Here is a 20,780-nt window from a genome sequence, read left to right on the forward strand (position 1 = left end):
GATCAGGGACACCCCACGAGGCAAGATCTTGTGTGGAGGCCCAGACCGAGGGAGGTTGGCGGTGGTGTGGTGCTTCTTCCATTTCCTGATAACTGCACCGACAGTTGATCTTTTCTCTCAAGTTGCTTTCCGATTCTCTTGTAGCCCATCCCAGCCTTGTGCAGATCAACAATCTTGTCCCTGATGTCCGTGAAAAGCTCTTTGGTCTTGCCCATGGTGGTGATGTTGGATGCTGGTTGTTTGGGTGTTGACAGGTGTCTTTTATACAGGTAACGAGGTGAGGCTGGTGTATTTGATGTAGATAATTGGTTCGGATTGGGGCTGTGTCTTAAAGAAAGACTAACTGGCTTGTAGGAGCCAGAATACTTGCTGTTTGTCCAGGGGGTCAAATACTTGTTTTTCCTCATCAGATGGTTATCAATTTTAATGAATTCATATGATGTGATTTTCTGGAATTTTCTTTGGGATTCTGTCTTTCACTGTTAGAATGTACATATGATTAAAATTGTAGATTTTTGCATTCTTTGTAAGTGGGCAAACCTGCAAAATCAGCAAGGGGTCAAATACTTATTTCCCCCACTGTATCTTTAATTGCACAAATTAAATGCCGTATATTGCTTTTCAGTACAACATTTTCCATGACACTGCCTAAAAATGTCTGATAGCTGTAGTTCCTTAATTCTAAAGACTCAAATCTGGTGACTCCTTTGTTGTCCAAAAAATCATGCAGTGGAAAAGTTTTCTCCACTACGCTGTTGTAGCCAGGCCAAAAAAGATTTTATATGTATATATAAATAAATATTTTTGTGAATTTTGGCAGCTGGACAGTAAGCAGACAATTAATGTTGAACTGACATCAAATGACTTTTCAAGCGATTCCACTGTCGCAGACAAATTTTCAATATCTGAGTGAAATCCTGAGAGTTTTGCTAGAGTTGGGACGCGCTCCTGTTGTCGTAATCGTTTGGTGCACTTTGAGCTGTCTTAATCCAGTCTTTTTCCCATGTTGACGTTCAACAAAATCAAATGTGTTTGATATTATCGTAAGTTTTGAGTCTTGGTAGTACAATATAGTCTGTGACTAAAACAGTGACATTATGACAGATTGTCTTTAGATATGAGATGGTGTCAGACTTTAGTCTTTTCAAAGTCTACTTCTAATTCAGAGTCTTCTAGACCAGTGTTTCTCAAATGGGGGTACTTGTACCCCTAGGGGTACTTTGGAGGACTGCAGGGGGTACATGAGATATTTAACAAAATGTTTAATAGTTACAAGGGTGTTTTCCAGAACATTGTTCCTCTTTGTGTAGACTTTTTTTTTCTACCAAAAATGTGACATTTCAAGAAACAATTCAAAAGGGGTACATTATTAAAAAAAGTTTGAGAAACACTGTTCTAGAGTTTAGTAGGCATTAGAGAGTAAATCAAACTAAAAAGAACTGAAAGATTGGGGGGGCGAAAATACTATTGTGGATAGTGAGGGGGGGGACATGTCTATCCCTTGGAAATTACACCCTGGTGCCACAACAACTGCAGTGTATTCAGATCACTTGCATTTTTTAAAGAGGGAAATTTCGATGTCAATGTTCATACAAGAAAATAGATACTTTAGGCATTTTTTCAGACTTGTAATGGAATTAGCTGTAGCTAATGTCTGACGACATTATGGAAAGAACCCATACAGAGATGGACCTTTTTGTTAAAGAATAAGATCCTTTTTGTTTAACCAGCTCCAAAATCGCCATTGCCAAACCCCACCAGACTCCAGAGGTTTTCAATCAAAACTAACTAACTAACTAAAAACAATAGGCAGGTGCCCATATTGAAACAAGTTTGTTTTACTGTAATCATTCCTCCTGTCTGTCCTGCCGTACACCAGGCTTGTGCAAAATTCAGAATTTCAGAATTGGCCTCCATTCAATTCATGAATTGGAATTTGAATTGAATTGTATGCAATTTATTTTTATATGGACTCCAACTAAACCTAACTGAGAGTGAAAGAAGCACTAGAAAAACATGTAAAATGTTGCTTAAAAACTTACACTAATGGGATAAGTTAATTGGATGGAAAAATGGCAGTACTAGGCACTTATGTTGTGCAAATAAAGTCCTCCAGATTTAAGGAGAGATTCCTGCTAAGTGTCAGACTCTTGCTTAAATAAACTGTTGTAACCTCATAATACAAAATGATTGCAGTGAGTGATTTGGGACTCATTAGCCTGGCATCCTGGCATCCTTGTTGACAAGGGTGATTTCCAAACAAACATTTTCAAAAGCGCAGTGTTTGTGCTGCACTTCAGCCACAGGCTCACATTCTGTTGGGCCTGCGCTGTATTTGCTAAAGTAGCATCCATCCTGTAGCTGCATTCGGAAACCTCACACTACAACATTCATGGATGCCACCTCAATATTTTATGGACGAGGTGCGCTGACACCAACTGGGCTGAAGATATCTGCCCTGTGCTCTCTACATTATTCACTCCCCTCTCTTGTGGCTGGGCTCATTTGTGTTGACAAAGGACTAGATGGTAGGTTGTGATTCGTTCTGTACTGCTCAGATTCAACTATTTTTATCCCCACTGTGGATTCTGTGGCGCCAGAATGACATCACTCCTCCATTTCCATGTTGAATCATTCATACAGCACAGGGCCGGAGGGTGACCTCCACTTAAATCTGTTCCTTGCACACATCAATTACACATCCATTGTTCATGCTGATTATCACTGGACCAAATATAGAATGAGGCATTCTGCATTTAGAGAGGAATAAATGCTGTACTTGTCCCACAAGTCAGTCTTTCAGGTTGATCTCTGAATCTGTTCTCCAGCTTACTGGGAGCCACTGTTTAAGTTGTCGCCAGGCAATTAATTGCTTAAAGCAATCACAACACTTCCCGATGTTGATGATAAATACTGTTAAATACTGTATCTTATAGGGTTTTTCAATGGGCCTAGGTTGGTCCACTTTAGCCACATCATGCCATGCCAAGCTGTGATAAAGTGTTCCCACTACAGCCTCACAGCATGAGAGACATAGATCAAAAGTGTTACCACAAAAATCAGAAAGAAAACAAGTCCATTGCTTAGGAGTATACTGTAAGTATGAGTATCATTGGCTCAGCCTTTAAAGTAAATTAGCTGATTGATATATTCACTTTACTATAATAGAAGACAGAAAGATGACAGAAAAAAACAGAAAATATTCAAAACATTCACAATGAAAAAGCTGGAACCAGAGAGGTTTTGCACATCTTTGTAAAACAGTTAATTCATTTTCATGATGCAGCAATAATATTGCAAATCTTTTTGAGACTTCAAATTTCAGGAGGACAGCTTGCAATGGAGGGTCGGCTGGGACACGTTGACCCATTCAGAGCGACCGCTAATGCAGGTTTAACTCATGTCACTGTGTCTGTTTGATGGGGTAATATTGTGGTTTAGAAACCAGGATAAGCCCTTATTCCGATTTTGACAAACCCAAAAATGCTAGCTAGGGTACAGAAACCGGGATACTTTGGTGTGTTTACACATAGCACTACTGTCTCTGAAAGTTATGCTTGACACTACTTTTGCGTTACTTTTGAGTTACTTTCACCAAAATAACCACAGAAGTATGACTTGGCCTACAACAGGCCTACTTGACTCTGAATTGTAGTGGAGTAGAAGTAAGAGAAAATGAAAATGAAAATACTCTATTGAAGTAAGGTATAGTTACTTTCCAATGCTGATAAAATGTAATGCTATTACAAGTAACGAGCCTAAACATTAATTCCCGACATGTTTATATCTGTCAGCTGCTCGGACACACTGCTGCCCCCGCTGACAGGACACAGATGTCCGTAGCCTACCGTCTCTGGTTTTGGCTCTGACCACAGGAACAGCAACGGGACAGCATCTAGCTTCAACAAAGCGTAATAACTCCTGAAAATAATGGCAGTATGTCAATCTCGCAAATCTATCTGTCTCTGCAATCATCTCAACCATCGATTTCCAGTAACTTTTTTTCTGTGCCGATATGTTTTGCGATGTTGGTGAATTATTTAAAAAAGAAAAAACACTACTAAATGTTAAGTTAAAATGCATTGTAACTTGCATTACTGAGATTGTAACGTGCGTAACAGCAAAAGGAATACATTACTGTAATTATGTTACTTTTTTAACGCATTACTCCCAACAATGTCCATATATGATTCAGGATTCCAGAATAGTAAAGTACATCTGGTATCTTTCATGGATGCAATGATGCAATTAGTGGTATAACGGACCATATTTGATCTGTGGTCTGTACGGATCAAAACTCATGGTTCAGAACGCATGTGAACAATTGCAAAGTTTAACTAAAATAATAGTGTAAAATAAATTTTTATTGTCGCAGTTACTTAAAGTAGGCTGACAAGTCTCTATGGACGGTTGCTGTGAAAAGTTACAGGCAATGCAATTATTTGTTTACGTGAACGGCACATGTTAAAATCCACTGCTAATATGGCACTGGTGCCTTAACAACCGGTATCTACCAGATGGAATAGCAAAGCGGATTTCTGGTGCCTCATTTTGGTGCCACTTAAATGCCTGCTCTGCTCTCTAATGCTCTGAAACAGACATTAGAGGCAACAGTAGCATCGCTACATGTGACACTAGTTAACACTAACATTGCACTTGGCAGCAGGTAATGTTAACCTACTGTTAGCTAGTAACTAGCTTAAACACAGTCAAAATACTGACAGATAAATGGTGTAGTGTGACTCTATTTCACTGTAGAGAATTCCAACACTGGGACGTACAACAGTCTGCAGCTAAAGCAATGAGCTAAAAGACACAAACTAGCATTTGGTCACTGCTGTTGTCGGAAGAACAACACAGACTTGACTACACGTTGCATTTACTTGAAACTGGTAAACCTTGTGGTGCATTCAAAGTTATTATAAAATATATTTTATATTATAAAATACCCCTTTCTCATCTGTTTTTGTCGTTTAACAGCAATTTACTGGTGATAGAAGTTATTATATTTTTAATAAATCATTTAAATCCCCCCCCCCCTTTTTTGTGCTGATCTGAAAATTGATCCGATCCGTGACTCAAAAGTGTTATCCGATCCGTACCGTGAGTTTTGTGATCTGTTGCACTCTTAAATGCAATGCACCTTCACAGCTTTAGATGTTCATGTTGCAACCAAGCGACACAGTGATGATTCCCTTTCACAACACAGTCTCACTCCCTACTCGTCAAATGTATGACGCATGGTCAAGGAACCCTGGCGTCATGTTTCAACGAAAGAGGTGTACCCTTGACGTTGTTTTTCGAAATGGGGGTCCGTCAGATAGACATTCATGTTAATCCCTCACCGTCGGATATCGACGAAAGAAAACCCCCCCTTAACTCGAAATATGTGGCAGTTTTATTTTTGGTATTTTTAGCCCAATAACCGCTGTTTTAATCAACATTATTCACGAGATATTATCATGGTTTATATGTATTTCTTTTAATGTTATTATTTCAGCCTATTTTGGCCAGGGAAGCTGGGTTGCTTTTTTGTTTATTTATAAACTATACTATTTTAAACTATAACGCTACATCTATTATTTTAAGAATTTTATTTCGGTTTTATTACCGGTGAAATATTACAGTATATGCTGTAATACAGAACATTATGATCCGAGCTCGACGCATTCAAAGCCAATTTCCCCCAATGCAATGCGGCCATTCATTTCAAAGAATCGGGCAGCGATCAGAGGGTCTTTAACGCCAGTATCGCTTCAATATACATATATACAGTCAGTGGTTTTGTCACCAGCAACAACACGTTGCTCAGTTTTGTTCCAGTTATGTACCATAATAACGTTTAAACAAATCCGCAGAATACTCCGGAAGTGACGTAGTACGTCCCGCTCGCAAAATTACGAATCCCACTATGGCCACGCCAAGACCCGCACTACGAAGCAGCTTGATTGGTTGGGGTTAGGCATTTCACCTCGAGTGGTTAAGGTTAGGGTTAGGGGATTGGTCAGGGGATAGGACCTGTACATGTAAGCATGGACGCCTGGCCAATAGTAGTGTGTAAACGCTATTGAAGGGCGGGTCTTGGCGTGGCCATAGTGGGATTCGTAATATCGCGTCCCGCTCAGCGGATAAGAAGATAAAAATACATAATATACGTAATATTGATGTTTTTTTCTAATGTTGTATTTCTCGATGCCCAATCCTAGTTGTATTTGAGGAGTTAAACAACAAAGATAGCAATAATAATAACAAAATACAGTTTCATGTATTTGTTTAATGTACTGTGTGCTCGGCCGGCCGGTGGGCGGCCACAATCTGAAATGGAATGAAGCCCAGTCACAGCCGACAGCAAAAACACAGGAGCCGAACAAGTCCACCCACTCTTCCCGGAAGAACTACAAGTGCTCAAGCTTTGTAACAGTTTCTGTGGCGTCTCTTATGGGAGTTGTAGTTTTAAAGTATATTGGTATATTTCTCATAATTAGAAGTTGGCAGTGTATAATTTTGGATACACCCTGGGGTTTTTTGGGATGTGGAACACACTGGTGTCATCAGATTTAAAAAATCGAATCGTTAAATAGGTGAAAATAGCTTATTACCATATTTGACAGTGCTTACAGTGGGTAAACGTAAGCACTTTAAGCACGTAAGCAGGAGTGATGTATCCTCTTCAGACTGACATATGTTACTCTCCAGGTTGAGACCTTTCCAACGATGTGTTTGCTATAGTCCTACGACAAGGTTTTAATTTTTACACATCATGGAGAGACCACTTTGCAGGCGATACTTTGTTCCCAGAGGGATATCTGCCTTGAGTTCAAATGCTTCACACATAACACTTGACATATTGTTTTATCATACAGCTGACATATACTTACAATAAAAAACAACATAAACAAAGTGATATGTAGTCAGACTGAAGCACATCACACAGCTATTGCTCATCTTTCATATCATGAAGCTATTGCACAACACCCGCAACCTCAAGCAACAGTATTTAAAGTTTTAATTGAGGTAGGTCCAAATTAGGCCTATAGTTTAGAAATGTTAAGTTTACCAATATCTTCTGCCAGAGGATAAGAGCTCATACTTGGCATGGAGAATAAAGATGGATCAGACCATATTCTGTGTGCTTGCCTGGAGAGACTGGTTTCTATTACTCTACACAACCTTCATGACAGTAATATCAATATGCTCTGTAATGCAGCCTTGTATAACATAAACCATCTGATTATCCGTGGGTGTCTGCTCTAAATGATAACACCCACTTTCAACAAGGGCCTTCCAGCCAAAGGTGTTGTCTATATACACACCAAGGTGCCTATAGGAGCAGAGCCGATGGATTGGTTCATTATTTATGACCTCTGATATCCTCTGACCCATGTCACGACCCTCTCAGCTTGTGAAATGGTTGAATGAGATGTGTGAGTTTTGTCTGTGGGCAGTAGGCTGAGGTAGAAGTGTACCAAAAATGCCAAAACACATGTTGTATATGTGGACATACCCAAACAAAGCTATATACATCTTACTCTGTGAACAAAAACCTCGGCAACAATCTGCTTATCCTTTTAATTTCCTGAAAATGCTTCCTAAAACTAGTCCCTTCTTAATTTTGAAAAGGTAGTCTCAGTAAAGGCTACAAAGGTTTGGATGGCTACAAGCTGTAACCACAGTGATTGATATGAGGATCATCTTCTGAATATAATAATTAATATGTTAGACCTACTATAAATTGATATTTCCAAAAATTCATTTATTTAAAAAAACTAATAAAGCAGTGTGATTTTAAATCAAACTACGTTCCACACAAATATACTCATGTTTTTCCCCTTTAGTCTTTGCTATTAATATTCATCAACTGCAAAATTAGAAAATTGCGTTGTTAAATAACTATGCAATATAAAAAATGCTTCTCTTTGTATATAGTTTATTGTTTTTCCACAACAGTACAAGTCAAAACAAATGCAAATTAGTCAAAGAAGCCATTAGGCTGTATTTGTAAACACTCAACTGTAGGTTTTTTATATAGTATATATAAGGCAAATCAAAGTGCTAAGCATAAAACACTATTTTTTCATTATTAGTATGTAATTGTGTAAATTCTCACGTACAACGTGCAACATTCTTTCACAGACGTGGAAGGGTAATTACGTCACTTCCACAGATTCGTTTAAAGGTTATTATGGTACATAACTTACTGGAACAAAACTGAGCAACGTGTTGCTGGTGACAAAATCACTGACTGTATATATGTATATTGAAGCGATACTGGCGTTAAAGACCCGCTGATCGCTGCCAGATTCTGTGAATGAATGGCCGCATTGCATTGGGGGATATTGGCTTTGAATGCGTTTTGAATATCGTAATGTTCTGTATTACAGCATATACTGTAATATTTCACCGGTAATAAGACCAAAATAATATTATTAAAATAAAGAAATGAATACATGATAACATCTAAATAAATGTCGATAGACGTAGCGTTATATTTAAAAAATATAAATAAACAAAAAAGCAACCCAGCTTCCCTGGCCGAAATAGACCGAAATAATAACATTAAAAGAAATACATATAAACCATGATAATATCTTGTGAATAATGTTGATTTAAACAGCGGTTATTGGGTTAAAAATACCAATAATAAAACTGTCACAGATTTCGAGTTAAGGGGGGGAGGGCGTGTTTTTTTCTTTCGTCGATATCCGATGGTGAGGGATTAACATGAATGTCTATCTGACGGACCCATACATCGAAAAACAACGTCAAGGGTACACCTCTTTCGTTGAAACTTGACGCCAGGGTTCCTTGACCATGCGTCATACATTTGACGAGTAGGGAGTGAGACTGTGTTGCCTTTCATGACTTTTATGTCTTCATCAACACAGTAGGAACTGCTGATAGATCAAACTACAGTGCAATGGTAAAAGTTGCCTGACCCACTTTAACCAGATGTTTCACACCTTAGGAACTGAACTCATAACAACCCTCAAAGCAAATGATTCTATAAACTGAATTTGAAAAGAGAGTGTTTATATTTTACACTTTACAGAAGATTTGAATAAAACATATGCCGTGAATCTTCTTCATCTCACTTTGGAACTAACACCTTACTTCTAAATGTGTATATGCACTTGGTAGGTAACAACATTATATCAATCTCTTAAAGGTCAGAGAAAGCAGAGCTGAAGGTACAATCGGCATAGAGTTACTCTCCCAGAATAACGATGGCCACTCTGATGCAGATCTTCTCTGCTCAATGGGAGTATAAGCTTTTGCTCTTTCAGGAGAGGAGAAGCGAGTACCAGCAGCCTTACCTCCGCCACAGGCACTCCCTCAGGAGGGCGACAGTGCAGAACGATCATCCCGTTGATTGGCACCTCCTTCCCCTGGGGGTCCTGCTCAAAGTTTTTCCTCAGGTCTGTATGGGGAGATAAGACTCAGCTGTCAGGTGTCAATTGTTACAGGTAGCCTTACCTCAATTCTTTTCAGCAGCTAACATGGCAGCCTGCCCTCTGCTCTGCACGCCACAACCTTCAAAACTCTTTAGTCAGTATAGGATACAGAGGATCCCATGGCCGTGTGCTACATAATCTGTTGACAAGGTGGTTTTGGAGGATACAATGGATGGAAAAAGTGCACGAAAATTACTTTGATCATCCTGGGCATTAATGTGCATACAATACAAACAGATCCTATTCTAACCATTTTTAAAACTGCCTTTGATGAATGGGTTTCATGTACCCTAGGGTCATGAGAGATTCCCTGCATATAAGTGATCTAAGTACAGGACGGAAACTCTATAATAGAACCCCAGTTTGACTGGTAGGTAGGAAAAAACAATGATCTTGCAGAGAAAGAGTTTGACATCACATTAGGGCTGAACCATTAAGGAAAATAATCTAATTGCGTGATTTTAAACAATATTGCGATTGCAATTTAAAATGTGATTTTTTTTTTTAAAGCTCTTTATCTTTATCTATTATTTAACAAATACAAATAATAAATCATTGTATAGTATGACCAACACAATATTAGATATATTAAACATAACAACTGGTGCCTGCCGGTATCGCTCGCTGGCTGTCCGCCCTGTCATGCTCACAGACCCCGCTGTCAGCTGGCTGGAGGTTGCTCAAGAGACTGGGGGACAAGAGGCTTTTATTTCCTCGATCGCTTGTTTAAATAACACATCACAAATATCCATTATAAGATTAACATGACCTGTGGTAATCTGCCTTATCAGAGTTAAAAAGCTTCACAAGAGATTGCGGGCTTAATGAGGTCGCTGGTCGGCTTTCACTTACTCACTCACACACATACACCGGCCACGGACCAGCAGAGCAGCGTCTGACATGGCAGAAATATGTCTCTTTTAAACATACTTGTATTTTGACGAGGTGAGACTGTTATATAAAACATTGCTTGCCAACATTTGCTCAAACTTTTTAACCCCTTGACGCCTGAATTTATTCACAATTATATAAAGAAAATATTATGTGTGTTTCTGGCTCCAAGCTGATGCTAAATTAAGTTGAGATTGTTAATTTGTCTATAGCATATGGAATAGATATAAATTTAGGTATGATGCAAATTAGCGACAACAGGCATTATGGTAAAATTCTTTACAAAATGGTAAAATTAATAAAACACATAGTAAATTTCATTCATGTCACAAAGTTGTTAGAACTTCTAAACTGTAAATGACAAATACATGGATCTTGACAACGGCAAGAAAGAAAACACTCTCCTACTCCCTAACATTGACAGTAGTTTCTTTAGGGTTAGGGGTAGGGTTAGGTTTAGGGGTAGGATTAGGGGTAGGGTTAGGGTTAGGGGTTAGGGTTAATTTTGCTTACGTGAACCGGATTTATCTCCCACTCCGACCGGTCCTACGAGAAACCAGTGCATGCAAAAGGTTCCTAGGTATGTATCGCATGTAAACAAACCGGCATTGGGGGCAATACACACGCTATCTCGCCTGCAGTCGGAATGGAAGGGGTTTGATGCAAATTAGCGACAGTCGGCGTTAAGGGGTTAATTTGGTATATTGAATTTTTTAAATTTTCATTCTGAATTTGTGAATTAAATAAGTTGTAGAAAATACATAATTTCAATGCATAAATATTCAGTGTTAAAAATGGCTTTTTAATTTCAAAATCCGATGAAACAGATTTACTTCCATACTTCCCATGCATGCAGTCCACAGATGCTGTGTTACACACTAAACAGCGCTGCTCTCTCCCCTTCTGTCTTATTGAGCCACAGCTCTGCACAGGCAGTCAGTAGGGGTGGGGGGAGAGAAAACGGCGGAATGGGAGCGGGTCTTATACAGTCATGGACGGGAGTAGATGGCTATCTGAAACAAAGCTCCTTGAGTAGAAATGGATAAAGAAAATTAACTTTTAAATGGCAAGTTAAGTTTCAAAGCACTACGACTATAGTTATTTGCATGTAATGTTAGTGTAACTGAGTTACCAGCAGAATAGTTGACTTTCAAATACCACTTGAGCATTAAAAACCTAGAAAAAAATATCCCTTTTAGAATTTAGAACAGATAAAATCGCATTTCTTGTACTAGATTGTTTAACCAATGATAAATCTGATTCATTTTCTTTTAGGATTAAGTGAGGTTGCTGTGCTCACAGAGTTTTGGCTCCTAACCAAAATAAAAATAAAAAATGGTCCTGTTGTCATTAAGCTCCAGTCTATTATGGGTTAAATAAGAGACATGGACAGACATTGTTACACTGAATGTCCTGTCATTCTGGATAATCATAATACTTCTAGGACCTCCAGGGAAAAATCTTTTTTTTTGTTTATTCTCTTGAATGTGTGTTCTGCTTTGGTTTTGGTGGTCACAAGAAACAACCAGGTACAGGGAGTAATAAGGCCAATTATTCTAGGTATTTATGTCATATATCACTGTCACCTAACATTTTTGGCAGGACATAGAGCAGATGTGCATACTTTAGCTTGCTGTATAAAAAAACATGACATTCTATTTATTGTCTTTAAAACAAATAAGTTCAGCAACACAACTTAAGCCTACTGTATCTAGTCAACTTATCATATCTGTCTCTATATTACATTTCATTTGCACCATAGTTATTTCAGTATATCCTACCTCTGGCATGTGCTACAAGAAGCTTTGTGATAAAGTTTCTAAACTCACAGGCAATGCGAACAGTAGCCTTGCGACTCTTGGAAGTGCCCAGGTGGCTCCAGGCCACACAGAGACACCAGTAGTCCTCAGGGCCGTGGAAATCCTCCACCTGCTGACGGGACACATTGATCATCACCTCACGCACCTTCAGCCCTGGGACAACAAAGTAGACGAGATAGTTAGAAACTATACACAAACTTTCAGCTAGGATTTGGTTAGTTTGATTGGCTATTAAATAACACTGTGGTTCCCGAAAATGTATTGAGTTTTGGGTCTGGCCATTTTGTTGCATAACACTTGGTCGGGTTCAGGTTTTATTATTTTCAATGAAATTCATTTAGAAATGCTATATTCTGTGTCTCTCCAAAGCAAGCACGCTACCTTGTCTTTGAGGGAGGAATAATAAACAAGACTAAAGGTGCATCTCAGTTCCCTTATTTGATAGCTCATTGCTCCTCGGTCCTCGAATGAATTGGAATTGTTCTGGCCCTTCTTTGAGAGCCGTATCAAAGCTCTTATTCCTGCTCCGAGGAGCAATGAGCAAGGATATACAAGAAGCCGTGTAGCTGAAAGCCGTTGCTAACTCCACCCATACAGCTGACAAATTAACGTAATGCATCAGATGAAAGGACGTCTCATCCTTCTAAAACACATTTCCTCGTTTCCCCTCTCCTCACATGATTTCCTCCGTCTCTCCCATGCTTCCTTGGTGGGACTTGGTGACTAAGACGCAAGGGAGGGAAGCAAGTGCAGGAGCCGGGGATGCAATTCAAGGGAAGTGAGATGCACCTTAAGAGTCTACAGACCTGCTAGTGGCTTGTTTAGGCTGTACTTAGGCACAGCTGTTCTTTGAGCTGAATGCTATACACGTAAGTGAAGCATGCTAACATTTTCTTTATTTAATTTCCATATGAACTATAGCTATAGGAATGTCTTCAGTTCTGCAGATATTTGGTAATAAACCAAAGAACTTTAATTAGACCTGATGAAGGCGCTGGATAAAAAAAAAGTCAGAGGATCACCAAAGTTATTACAATTCATCCTGAAAGGGACATGAATATCTGTACAAAATGTCATCTCAATCTGTCCAGTAGTTGCCATCCCAGTAGCCATGTCACTAGCATGGCAAAAATGTAGTTTAGGACCTTAGGTTGAGATGGGGTTTCAAATCTGGTTGAGGTTCAGTTGGGTCAGGTCCTAGTGTGCTTTCACATCTGTAGTTCGGTTCATTTGGTCCGGACTAAGGGCCACAACACTGTTTGCTCTGGTCTGAATCAGTTGATGAGTTAGTAAAACAAACCGAAATGCAGTAACACAAGTCACGTGACAACATTCAAATCATTGGCCAGATGTTTCTTTAAACCTATTTCCTAAACTCCTCTTCGATTGGTCAGAATTAACATGCACCAAAATTTCAACTGAACTCCCGGAAGTAAACCAAGAGAGGAGGAAAAGCCAACAGACAACACGTCACTTTTGCAGATCCTGTTATAGAGAGACAACTGCGCAGGTTGACTGTAGCCCTGGTCATCATAGCACAGCGTAGCTGGCCACAGCAACTGGTTTAGTCCACAAATGTGCAGTTCTTCCATCAGTTAGGTATGTTTGATGTCAGATCACATTCTCACCACAAATGAACTGTTCCAGAGTTCGTTTGAAAGAATACAAGGACCACCTCTTCAATGAGCTCTCTTTGGTCCGCTATTATTTTGCATCCAAGTGCGAATTGCTGCATTCACACATGCCCAAACAAACTGCTAAAGGCGGACAACGAACTCTAGAAGCAGAATCCTTAACCTATTCCTTGATATGTCTACAAGCTTGCATCAGTAATCACTGGATATTACAGGATTAGTTGTGTATACATTCTTAGTAAAAGCTAACATACTTCCTAAATCAGTGCATTATCCCCATCTGCTAAGCTCTGAGAGCATCACTAAGGAAATTGGCAGAAACACAGTCCCCAGGGGCCTCTACTGTATATTTTGTATGTATGCGCTCAAAGCTGGAGAGCTAAATCAGCTGTAACAGAATTAGCATTAATAGTTTGAACTACACTTCACCACTTCAAATAGCATATGTAGTCTTGCTATTCAAGCGACACAAGGACAATATACCATATTATGTAACACAAAAGGCATGCCAACACAGCACTTTGCGCAATACTCCTATTCTATTGAATGCATTAAAGAAGAAGAAAATAACTATTTGAAAATCCTCTTAGGCAACACGCTGCCCGTGATTGGAAATGTTTGTCACCCTGTCATATAGCTTCAGAAGTGTATACAGCAACCATTTTTAATCTGAGTCATGGGTTTAAGGCCTGTCACATGTCTTTTCTCACCCCTCCTCAGAGCCGTTTGCAGCCTGCAGGCCTTATACCCACAGCTGGATTAAAGGCAAGGAATGTGCAATATTCTCGGGACTGCAAAAGACCAATACCCAAACTTTTCCACCCCTGACTTTTCTGGCTCAGGCTCTTGTGCATCCACTCTCTCTGATGAATAACACTTTAATCTGACATGCTCTTACTAAAGTCAAACAGCCTCATACTGAGGCTGCACAGCTTGCGGAGCCCTGAGCAGGCTTTCGAATGAATACCAATTAAATGCCAGTGAATGGCAGCAGGACTACAGCAGTGAATCCATGCTGGTATTCACGGTAAAATTAAGAAATAGAGAGCATTTCATAGCGGGCGGTCTCCACTGTGCTGGGTATAAATGACAACAACAGAAAAGTGGGCTTCTTCCTTTTTGTCATACCAAACACGGTTGACAAGTTGTGAAAAGCTGATCCAAATTAGGTGGTTCATCTCAAAATAGTGTGTTTGGTGGCCGGGGTAGTTTAAACTGAGATTGACAGGCCTAGAGAAAAGAAGCCACGCTTGAGAAGAGGAATAAACAAAGCAGCAGCTCTATGGTTGGTACTTCCTAGTCACAGCCCCTGTAGAGAGTGAGACACAAGCATAATTCATATATTCTCGAGCAGTAGCAGAGAGCTGGCAAGTGACAGTGTATGTTTGGGAAGAGAGACAGTGGAGAAAATAATGACTAATGACTTTCCATGATGCCCTTAAAAGTGTCAGCATGCGTTTTAGAGGAGAGCGAAGACAGACTGGTTGAGAGAGAGAGAGAGAGAGAGAGAGAGAAAAAGGTGGCGGTAAGCTTTTTCAACAGAGCGACACATTTTCTGGAGTCCAAACAGGCGTCAACAGGTGGTTTGCCGGCGAGACGGAGACGAGTGCTGCAAATGTGTCATCTGGCAGCCCTATTTGTTTAGGCAGAATGCTGTTGACTGGGCTCATTAGAGTGAACCACTTGATCTATTCTCCTCCCCAATTCCCTCCTTGCTCTTCGCAGTTTCCTGAGTTACTTGATTACTCCATCCAAAACGGCTGAATCACTCAGAGAGAGGCTGGCAAAATGGCTGAAATAAGAACTAAGTTTTGGCTGTTCTGATTCCAGGGAATAGGAGATTGTCATAGTCTACTTTATTAACTTGGATGTGGATTACAAGAACTTCATTAAACTGTTATAGTAGGATAATTTCTGCTTAAAAGGTTTCAACTTCATGAGTTCAGAAGAAAACTGAATGTCCAATGTGATCCTTTACTCTCACCACGTTTCTGTTAACCATTCAACGAAGTTAAAATGGAAATGTGTTCTAGTACCATAGATTAACATTGGACGGCAAACCCAAAATACTGGTCCATTGGCTCTAAATGAGAGGCAAAGTGGGAGCTCAGGATTAAACTTTGTCACCCTCACTTGAATGTCCCAGCCCTCATTTTAAAGGTGATGTTTCAGTTTAATATATTTTTAATTCATTAAAGTCATTAAAGTAACAATAAAGGCCTATGTTTTTGCTTGTTTATTACTCCTGTCATTTACAGTCTTATAGCAGAACCACTATATATCATTGGCGGCTGGGGTAGCCATATTCAGAAATGTCATTATTTGGCATGTAAGTGGTAAAGAGAAACTTTCTAGGACATTTTTCATGGAGAAAAAAAACTTAAAAAAACTTAAAACATGCTTTGCCTGTATGTCTCTCTCTCTCTCTCTCTCGCTATATATATATATATATATATCAAATACATCAAATTGTACCATTGCGTAAACTTTTGGTCACAAATGTAATTTGATTGGCTCAATATCTATGTGTGAGCGGACACTAAACATTGTTTGTTAGATCACGTATTCCAACGGCCACACAGGCAGTTAACCAGCTGGTGTTGTTAGCTGTTGCTTAGACCCATGTGTGATTTGAGCAGGAACTAATTTACTTCGTGACTTGATATGTTTGGAGTAACGTACGGAATGCTGAGGTTAGAGGATGACCCATTGCTCTGAGTTTTGACAGTCTGCTTCAACGACTGGATCCTTTGAATGAGTGACAACTAAAGCTAGCTAGGCCCCCTCCTTTCTATAATATGAGTATGCAGGAGCTGGCAGGAGCTGACCAAAATGGCATTGCATCATTAAGCACCAATTACCAAAGTTGCGCTCCGTTTTGGGGGAAAAAATTGAACATTAACATAAGAAGAGAAACAGGAAAATGCTGAAAAGCTGCCAAATAATAATTAATAATGAAAGGCTTTCACACTGAGATTTGAGGCACATAATATATATATGAATATTAACTGTCAGCATCGGAAATGCTATGCTGGTGACATTACTACTGAGGGATAACTAGCTTGAGTGGGAAGCTGCTGCAGTACAGTCATACGGTACAGCACCATCAGACTGTTGTCTCCAACTAAATTTATGCCAAGTCTATATCAAAACCTAGACTATTTGATCAAACAGCTTGTTATTAACAGGTTGTTTATTTACAGTTTGTAAACGTAACTAAAGGTTTGTTTAACCAGAAATAAATGCATAAAAACTTGTCAAAGTAGTCCAAGCACATGTCAAATTGCATTGAGTTCTAAAGGATCTTCAGTTTTCTATCACCCAAAAACAGGCGCGTCCTTGACATTTTGCAAAGTACCTGTATATGCCAGTTTGGTCTATGGCCTAGCAGGTGCTGAAATAACGTGATAACAATTCAAACCACTTGAGTGGCTAGTTAGCTTAGCTTGTTAGCTTCCACTCTCCGAGTGAAATACAAACCCAACAGCACAATAGTTAGCTTATAAATGTTGACCATCATTAAGGAGCAGGTAGCCTAAGATGCCACAGTATGACAACTAACACTGTGAAGATTTCTTGAAAAAAGTGAAATAATTCTGTGTATCAATGTTCTTAGGCTATACTGCGTGATGGTGTCTAGTCAGTATCACAGCTTCTCTTCTAGAAATGCTGGCTCAACCACCCAGAGATTTGATCTATTGCAGAAAGAGTCTACATTTGGTGATTATAGATCAATATTTTGAATTATAAGGAGTTTAAATTATCTAAATACATTTATTCTCAGCAGACAGCTCAAAGAATGTGAAAAATGAATGCATATATGAGCTGAGAAGAAGGTATAACGTCAGAATCAGATTCAGAAAAGATGTATAGCCAGGTAAGTAGCACTTACCAGGAATTGGCTTTGGTTAGGTGCAACATATTTAAACATTAATATGAAATAAACAAACAATAAAAACAGAAACAAATAACATACATATAACAAAATAATAATAAGAAAGAAAAAAAGGCTGCATGGATTATTACAGGATGTGCAAAATATATTTTAGGGATGTGCAAAGTTCAGGATATATAGTTTGTGCAGGTGACAGGTTGAACTTCTTCAGCTGCCGCAGGAAGTACATCCTGTACCGGGCTTTTTTTGAGGTCCTGGGAGATGATGGAGACCAGGAAGCAAATGCACTCTACAGTGTTGACTGTGGAGTCACCCAGGGTGATGGCGGGTGGGGCTCTGTCCTTCCTGATGGCCAAAACCATCTCCACTGCTCCAAGTTGTTCTGACTGCACCAGGTCACCAGGTTACAATATCCCACCTGTAGGCATGAGTCCAATGGAGTTTCAGAACTGGAGACAATTTCTTTGTTGAAAGGTTTTCCTCAGTGAAATTTTTTTTTGTTTGATATACAAATGATTTGTCCCATCACCTGCCAATTATTTTTGAAAATGCCTTCCCTTTACCTAACAGTTTCCAATGATGGTTTCTCAGATTGTTCTGTGTAACAAACCATGTGGTGCGTCAGGTTACTAGAGTACAACTTAAAAACATATAGCCTAAGCTTTCTTTTTAACGGAAAATGTTGTTTGAATATTTTGAGCAAATCTAGCTAACAACACAATAGAGATTCTGCTAACAAATCAATTTGAGAATAAATGGAAGAAAATCTATTGTAAAGGAGTTAATAGGTTGATAGGTACAGTAATCATGGCAAGGCTTACAGCAGAGTATTCTGTCAGACTCGGTATGGGAGAGAAGAGAGAGGCGCAAATTAAAGAAATTATTAAAATAAAACATATGAGAGACACTAAAGAACCATAAAAAGTGCAGATATACAGAGAATTGAAACAAATCAGCCGTATTAACCACAATTTGAACGCAGATATGTGCTGATTAGCTCTCATAACGGGCTGGATGGGTAGCGCACTGCCATGATTCCATGACGCTAATGTGTGATTACTCCACATTGTCATTGTGATATTTTGTTATTACATTCTTCTCTGTCAGGTAAATACAGTAGTCAATGTCATCCTCTGATGTAGACGTAGCCTGCACTGTAAGTCAGTAGTAGGCTATACAGTGGAAGTGCATATTAAGTGGTTTGGGGTCATTCTTTAAGTAATTTTGGGGTACAATTTGGTTTTGAAGAATCCTACAAGCAGCAATACCACAGGCCAAGCAATCGCCCGTTCCAAACATTTTCAACGGGCACTGCACTATTGTCGGGAAATATTTTTTTAAGTATTTGACAGTCAGGATGGAGCATGCACATAATGACTGGGTACACTAGACAACACCCCGAACAACTGATCAGTAACCACTGGAGCTCAGGAGGTAGATGACACAAATCCACAGGAACACTATTTGTCACTTGTTTTTGTACCAAAATCAACATGGACAGCAACCACGGTTTATATGTAGTGAACCCCCCAAAAAATTTGTTATGCTGAATGGCATATACTGTAGGAGTTTGTAGTCTATAAAGAAAATTGAAGATGAGTGAACTTGTAAAACCAAGCTAACTTCAGGTAAAGCTGTTTATTTACAAGCTCCCTGCAGGAACACACAAGTGACGTCATTGATCGCCGATGTCAGTCGCCAATATCACAGATTTAAAAAAAACTTTATAAGAATGACTGGCAGCTACAGGATCTGACAATTTAAGATTACAATCTTTACATATCAACAAGCTTTGCCCTACTAAATGCCAGAAAGCTGCAGCCAGGCATCAAATATTAGGGTATACACTGGGAATTAATATATCAATTGTAATACTGCTAAGTACAAAGTAACACAGTGCAAGGTGCATCTGATAAATAGAATAATTCTTTTGTTGTTGTTTCATTTCTATCAGTTACTATAACATCTTACTCAACAAACAAATTGGTTGGATCAGGGGATCTGGGGACATGGTGGCATTGCTACAGTGAAGTTCAATGGAGCAAGAAACATAAGCAGTATGACATCCAGACACATTGTAACCTACAGTTTAGTCAGATTACCTAAACTACCTTATGTGGAGTCAAAACTAAAAGTAAATACATTTATATTGGTGAGTACCAGTTTTACCAAAACTACAAAAATAAGACCTGGGTTCAAATTTCAATGTTCCATTGCAAACATTTGGCAGCAGCTCCAGCAGGGGACCCCAAACTTCCTTTTCCTGAGCCACATCAGCCAGCTCTGACTGGGGAATCCTGAAGCGTTACCAGGCCATTGTAGAAATATAATCTCTCCACCTAGTCCTGGGTCTTCCCCAAGGCCTCCTCCCAGCTAGACATGACTGGAACACCTCCGTAGGGAGGCGCCCACGGCACATCCTTACTAGATGCCCGAACCACCTCAACTGGCTCCTTTCAACGCAAAGGAGTAGCAGCTCTACACCAAGATCCTCACGGATGACTGAGGCGCTTCCCACTTGGCTGCAAACCGATCCAGTGTTTATGGGTTAAGGGTTTATGAAGTCAATTCATCATTAATGGGATACTTTTGAAAACATTTTTGTTACCACCAAATGATTTGCTGAACATTAAACCTTTACCATTATTTGTTTATAACTTAATCACAAAAAACAGAAAACAGCTTTTACTGGTAAATATGTTTATGTGATGCTGACATTGATACAACATATCAGCCCACTCATACTCTATACAGAACCGCTCTGCTGTGCTGCCTTTTCAAAATAAATTGACTTAATATAATGGTATCATTCTGTTTAAATAATATACTATAATGACCTAAATATGGGAGGGTTTTCTCTCATACAAGGTTAAATGCCAGTGTTCAAAATCATATATCAAGGTCAAATCAGATTTACTATTGTCATTAAAATAACTACATACAATACCTTTCTGTCCCGAAGTGATGGGGTTCAATGGACTGTATCCAATTTTCATCGAACTTTTACCTACTGTTGGTCATCAGTAGAAAAAATCTTGATACTGAAAGGCCTATCTGACAAAGCATGATAACCAATAATCATTCTGTT

The 20,780-nt window shown here is 39.2% G+C and overlaps 1 protein-coding gene across 5 annotated transcripts in view; it reads right to left on the reverse strand.

Moving 5' to 3' along the window:
• Positions 1–20,780, reverse strand: part of unc5db (unc-5 netrin receptor Db) — a 358,970-nt gene that overhangs the window by 119,504 nt on the left and 218,686 nt on the right. For all 5 annotated transcript variants that reach the window (XM_028577296.1, XM_028577298.1, XM_028577295.1 and 2 more), the window contains 2 exons: positions 12,173–12,316; positions 9,315–9,418 (listed from right to left, as the gene is read on the reverse strand). In XM_028577296.1, coding sequence (XP_028433097.1) covers positions 9,315–9,418; positions 12,173–12,316 — 248 coding nt within the window. The remainder of the gene's footprint in view (positions 1–9,314; positions 9,419–12,172; positions 12,317–20,780) is intronic.

The sequence above is a fragment of the Perca flavescens genome, chromosome 5, assembly GCF_004354835.1.
Source record: "Perca flavescens isolate YP-PL-M2 chromosome 5, PFLA_1.0, whole genome shotgun sequence".
NCBI classification, from domain to species: domain Eukaryota; kingdom Metazoa; phylum Chordata; class Actinopteri; order Perciformes; family Percidae; genus Perca; species Perca flavescens.